Source organism: Berghia stephanieae, chromosome 1, assembly GCF_034508935.2.
Source record: "Berghia stephanieae isolate SIO BIC M18660-M18661 chromosome 1, UCSD_Bste_1.3, whole genome shotgun sequence".
Classification (NCBI taxonomy): Eukaryota; Metazoa; Mollusca; class Gastropoda; order Nudibranchia; family Aeolidiidae; genus Berghia; species Berghia stephanieae.
Genome location: NC_088360.1, coordinates 73275029 through 73281101, shown reverse-complemented (window position 1 = coordinate 73281101; position 6073 = coordinate 73275029). Strand labels below are relative to the sequence as shown.

At 34.2% G+C, this 6073-nt stretch overlaps 1 protein-coding gene across 1 annotated transcript in view; it reads right to left on the bottom strand.

The window, feature by feature from the left end:
• The window catches only part of LOC144956329 (uncharacterized), a 19699-nt gene extending 13864 nt beyond the window's left edge, over window positions 1-5835 (bottom strand). The window contains exons 1-2 of the mRNA XM_078886829.1: window positions 5583-5835; window positions 1-372 (exon numbers count right to left, since the gene is read on the bottom strand). The exon at window positions 1-372 is cut by the window's left edge and continues 314 nt beyond it. Coding sequence (XP_078742955.1) covers window positions 1-372; window positions 5583-5649 — 439 coding nt within the window. The 5' untranslated portion in view covers window positions 5650-5835. The remainder of the gene's footprint in view (window positions 373-5582) is intronic.
• Window positions 5836-6073: the final 238 nt, after the last annotated feature.

The window sequence follows — 6073 nt, the reverse complement described above, 5'->3', positions numbered from 1 at the left end:
TAACAGTGAGTTTTCCAACACTTGAATCCTCATTAAGCATACCTGAGTCGTCCATATAATATATCTTGCAAGTGTAGTTTCCAGACCAACCATTGCCAGCCTTCAATAAAGTCATATTAAGGGCGCTTAGAGTTATATCTTTGTCTATATAGCCGCTTATTTCGTATTTCGAGTGTGTCACTTTAACTTCTCCTGATTTCTGGAAATTTTGGTGAATTTCTGCCAGTGGTTTTTCTTGTTCTTTAAATATTTGCATGAGTAAGATTTCCCTTGCTTTATTATCGATTCCTTCAGGTCTGCACGAGATGTGAACATCTTCTGATACAATCTCTGAGACCTGTTCAGGTTGAATAAGGATGCTGGCTCCGCCATCTGATTGTTAGAATTTAATTAAAATTTTATTATTGCAATATGTTCATTTCTACATTCGGGGAATGTTTGGCAATTTTTAAGGCCTGTAAAATAAATTGAAATGCCAAAAATTCTGAATAAAATCATCTTGCAAGCATAAGTCATACACTGTAAAACACTATTAATGACCATAGCTTAAGGAGGGCATTATTTCACCAAGTGACTTAAAATAAAGACTTTTCTCATCATTCTGTAACTCAAAAAAAAACAAAAAAAAACAGATAATATGATAGTCAATGGAGCACCTTTGAGGGAAGTTTAGATTTTCATCTATCAACTAAGCATCAATTATAAGTACATGATGGCACGGGGGGGGGGGGGGGTAAAGTAGTGTAAATTCAGGCAATTCACAAATCACAGCGCATCAACTTCTTTCTATCATTCCAAGCGTGCGCTCTCTCTCTCTCTCTCTCTCTCTCTCTCTCTCTCTCTCTCTCTCTCTCTCTCTCTTTCTCTCTCTCTCTCTCTCTCTTTCTCTCTCCCCCCCTCTCTCTTTCTCTCCCCCCCCCTCTCTCTCTCTCTCTCTCTCTCTCTCTCTCTCTCTCACCGATGTAAGCCTAACCCAAGGTGTCCTTGGCCTAACCATTAACCAATAATGAAACCACGAAGTTTATCCTAGTTGGAACTGTCTTTTATTATTCTAAGACGATGGCCGACTTCGTGACTATCCTACTGACGCAATGTTGATTATAGACGGGGTAAAAGACAACTTAGATAAGGGGGAGGGGCACAATATATTAGACCAACTACTCCCATCTCCCCGGGATTTTTCCCTTGAGTAATGCATATTATGTGGATGGTTGAATTGGTGACTTTGAATCTCAACCCCATTAACCACTTAATTAATGACATACTCTAGAATGACACGTATTCAAAAAGTTGGCAGATAAGCTGACCCCTTATAATAATAATAATAATAATAATAATAATAATAATAATAATAATAATAATAATAATAATAATAATAATAATAATAATAATAATAATAATAATAATAATAATAATAATACTTTATTGCATCCCAAAAAGGAAATTTTTTGTACAGACGTGTTATAATTTACATAATAAGATAAAAATACAATGGAAATAGGATGTATAATATATGAAAAAGGAGTAGCTCCATTACCAGAGCTGCGCTTTATAATATGAATAATTTCAACACTGTAAAATAGTCAAAACTGTCACTATAAATTAAAAATTGAAAAGATTGCAAAACAAATAAATTAATAATTTAATATTTACATTTTTTGAAACTAAAAATGCGAAATAATTGTATAAAATGATTATTGCTTGTTATAAAGCCTAATACTGGACGGCAGAAATGATTTTCGGTGTCTCTCTGTTTTCGTTGAAATAGAGAAAGGGCGACCACTTCTTTCTGACATAATAACTGATGGTCTTAGTGGATGATACTGGTCATTTAATATTTTAGTTATTTTATTTATACAAAATTTCTCGTATAAAAGATCTACATCGTCAACATCATTTATATAGCGTTTAATATATTTTTTAATATTTGAATTTATTTTGTTCCTTTCCACTGCTAAGCAATTGCCTCCCCAAGCTGTTATACAAAATGACAAAACACTTTCGATTACTGCTCTATAAAATAATGTGCAGAGGGTTTTATCTATTCTAAACTGAGAGAGTTTTGATAAAAAATATGTACGTCTGCACATCTTATGCCTAATTATTTTCAAGTGTTCATCCCACTTGAGCCTGTCATCAATTGTTACACCAAGGTATTTGTAGTGAGGAACTCGCTGGACGAATTGGTCCTTTAATTTTAACGGTTCTATCGGTTCCTTCACTCTCCTAAAGTCAATCACTAGCTCCTTTGTCTTGCTTATGTTAAGCTCTAGGTGGTGGGCATCACACCAAGACACAAATCTATCAATTTCTTGCCTATAAGCCACTTCGTTGCCATTTGTTATGAGGCCTTGAAGAGCGGTGTCATCTGCAAACTTTATCAAAGGTACACTCAGGTTTTGACTTCTACAGTCATTCGTGTATATTGTGAATAATACAGGGGACAATACACAACCTTGAGGAGCACCAGTATTTATAGTTATACAGGAAGATATATTTTGTCCTAATTGAACATATTGTGCTCTCTCCGTAAGAAATTCGAGCACCCAAGCAATTATATACTTGTTTAGATTCAGACTAGTCAATTTTTGAACAACCAACTGAGGTTGCATTGTATTGAACGCTGAAGAAAAATCTGCGAAAAGCAATCTGCAATAGCTCTTATCGTGATCTAGATGCCTGTAGATGTTGTTTGTAAACAGCAAAATGGCATCCTCTACGCCACGTCCTGGTTTGTAAGCAAATTGATGACTATCACTCAATGGCATAAACTGGTTCCTAATTTTAACAAGAACAAGTTTTTCTAAAGATTTCATGACTATTGAAGTCAGTGCAACAGGTCTGAGATCGTTCATAGATTCAAGTTTTTCTTTTTTTGGAACAGGAATAATTTTTGAAGTTTTCCAAATTTCAGGGATCGAAACGCATTGGAGGGACCAGTTAAAAATATTTGTATAAATGGGGGACAGTTGATGGGCACATTCTTTTAATAATTTTCCTTTCAATCCATCCGGCCCAGCAGCCTTCCTCTCGTTTAGTTTCGAAAATACGAATCTCGTTTCTTCTTCACTGACCTCAATAGTCATTTCATCTTCCAAAGCCCTGTCTAATTTATGTTTTTCATTTTCAATATCAAATTTGTTTGCTGTGTCAAAACGTGAATAAAATTTATTTAGAGTTTCAATTTCGATATCTTCAGATATAATCGTGGGCTTTGGATTATAGTTAACAGCAGTTTTAAGCCCCCGCCACGTGTCCCGTATATCCCCAGAAGAAAAGCATTTTTCAATTTTATTTTTGTACTTGTCTCTACAACTGGATATTACTCTCTTTATCTCTTTTTGTTTTGTTTTCAGATCTTTTTTGTTTCCACTAGTAAAGAGAGTTTTCTTTTGGTTCAATAAAAGTTTTAGATCTTTTGTTATCCAAGGCTTGTTGTTAGGATAATATTTTATTTCTTTTTTACAAGACACGAGCTGTTCACAGAATTTTAAATACTCACTCACACAGTCATTCAGCTCATCCACACTATCACATGATTCGATAAAAACATTCCAGTCAGTGCATTCAAAACAACCACGCAAATCTTCACACACACTTCCGTTCCAGATCTGTACACTTTTCTTTACTGGTTTTACACGTTTAAAAACAGGGCGGTAGGTGGGGAGTAGCAAGAGCATGCAGTGGTCAGATAAACCCAATGGGGCACGGGGTAAACATTTGTAACTATTTTTAATATTACACAGGAATAAATCTAATGTTTTATTGTCCCTTGTCTCGCAGTCCACGTATTGATGAAGTCCCGGGAGAGTGAAATCTTTACATTGGTTAAAATCGCCAGTGACCATCAATACGGCATCGGGCGACTTCATTTGAATGTCCTGTATTTCTTTCTTCAAAATATTTTTCGCTGTGTTGTTGTCTGATGATGGTGGAATGTAGACGTTGATGATGATGACATGAGTAAATTCCCGGGGTAGATAATAAGGTCGTGACGAAACAGTAATAAATTCAATATAATCGTCACAATACATTTTCTTTATTTGACAATTATTGGGGTGGCACCATTTGTTGTTAATATATGTGCACACCCCACCCCCAGTTCGTTTATTTACATTAGTCCGATCTCCTCGAAATAGTGAGTATTGTTCAATATCAAAACATGATGATGGTATGTGAGGAGAGAGCCAAGTCTCTGTTAAAGCTATTATGGAGGCTTGACGATAGTCATTATTGTAACGACACAGTGAAAACAGTTCATCAATTTTATTCTTTAATGATCTTACATTACCTGTCACTACACAGGGTAAAAATGGACGAAAAGGCCGTCTGTTGAATTTTGTTTTTATTCCTCCTTTTCTCCCCCTCTTTCTTACTTTAATAAACGATGTGTCAATAGTGGGTGGTGGGGGTGACACGGGTTGGAAATTTCAAGTACATCACATCTGTACAAACACCAATACCCAGAAGAGAATTCTGATCTGTCAATTGATGCTTGGGAAAATTGAAGGACTCAACTTTTTAATATTTTTTAAAATCTGGTTTTCAGATAAAGCCCATTCTTTATCATAATGGCGAGATATATAAACAGTAAAAATTGCATTTATTAATTTAGATAGATCTAAATATCCAAAAAAAAAAAAATAACGATTAGAAAAGTGATGCAAAAAGGATTGCATGATTGAAATTTGGTGTGCATTAAGTTATCCCGAAGTGATAGAGACTTTCTTTTTTTATAGATAAAAGCCAAAAGATGGCAACTATAAGCACTAAGCTTTACGTTGACATATTGAAGAAATTTTGGACAGTCTTGCAACAACGTGTGTTGACCAATAGTCATAGGATTCAATGATTAACAACAAGAAGGGACTGCTCCCCTTAACGCCAATGTTACTATGTAATGGATGAAAGCGATCTAAGACCAAAAAAAATAATCAGTCTATGAACACGACATGAATAGGCAAGTTACAGCCCCGAATATTTATTAAGCCATGTGTTTTCCTCATGTGAGGATACTTGAAAAGATTCCCTGATGCTTAAAACACGCACCGATTCATCACATTTAAGAAGGATGTTTTAAAGCAATTTAAGAGAATACAAGTGAAAAAACACCAGAATTTGATTTTTAAAAAACTTCGTAGACAAATTAGAATTGTGCATTGAGAGAAAACGGGAGCATCTACCTACATCATTAGCTCTAAAATCTAAGCTATTGCCATAAGTTTCACAAAATAGATTCAAATTGATGCTCTTTTCAATGATATCCACTTTATTTTTATATATTTTATAGATTTCTTACTGAAATTAGCTCTTCTTTGGGTTACCGTCTTTTTTCGATCACCTGGCTCTTAGCACTGAACTTCAAGTTTAGATTTTCTCCACTTTTTCTTAGCACGCCTCAATTTATGTTTTAGTCGCCTTGTTAGTGTATTGTATCATGGCGTGTTTTGACAAATAATGGCTCTTGGTAACAATGAGACAATGCTCATCCGAAGTTTTAAATAACTGCTCAATTGAATTCTATTTTCTTAAAACATTGATTATCTTGGAAAAATAATATAATAGGTTAATCAAAAACTTACGGGTTTCCGTCACGTGGAAACTTGTGAAGAAAGTGAGTAACACTAGTTTTCTTAAATTTGATATCATTTTCCTTCTGATAATAACTAAATTCCATAGAGCTTTTGTCTTATATATAAACCGACTGATTAAATTTTCTTATTTTTAAAAGCATTCTCTCTATTCGATCTGGAAAAAATGTTTAACGGATTTAACTATCATGATAAAAAATCTTCAGTAGTCTAAGTCGCAATTGACAGATTTTTCGCTTCAATCGTATCGTTAAGATCCAAAGTCATTCCTTTTACAAGAACAAACATTCAAATACTGCATTGTTTCTCTTTAAAGCATGATCATATGCAATTTATAAAAATATTTTCTATATATGACGAAATGTTACGTCGCTGACTTTCCTTATTCGTCGTTGGAATACCACAGTAAGTGGGCTCATCATTATGCTAACCATTAAAAAAAAAAAAAAAAAAAAAAAAAAAATATATATTATATATATATA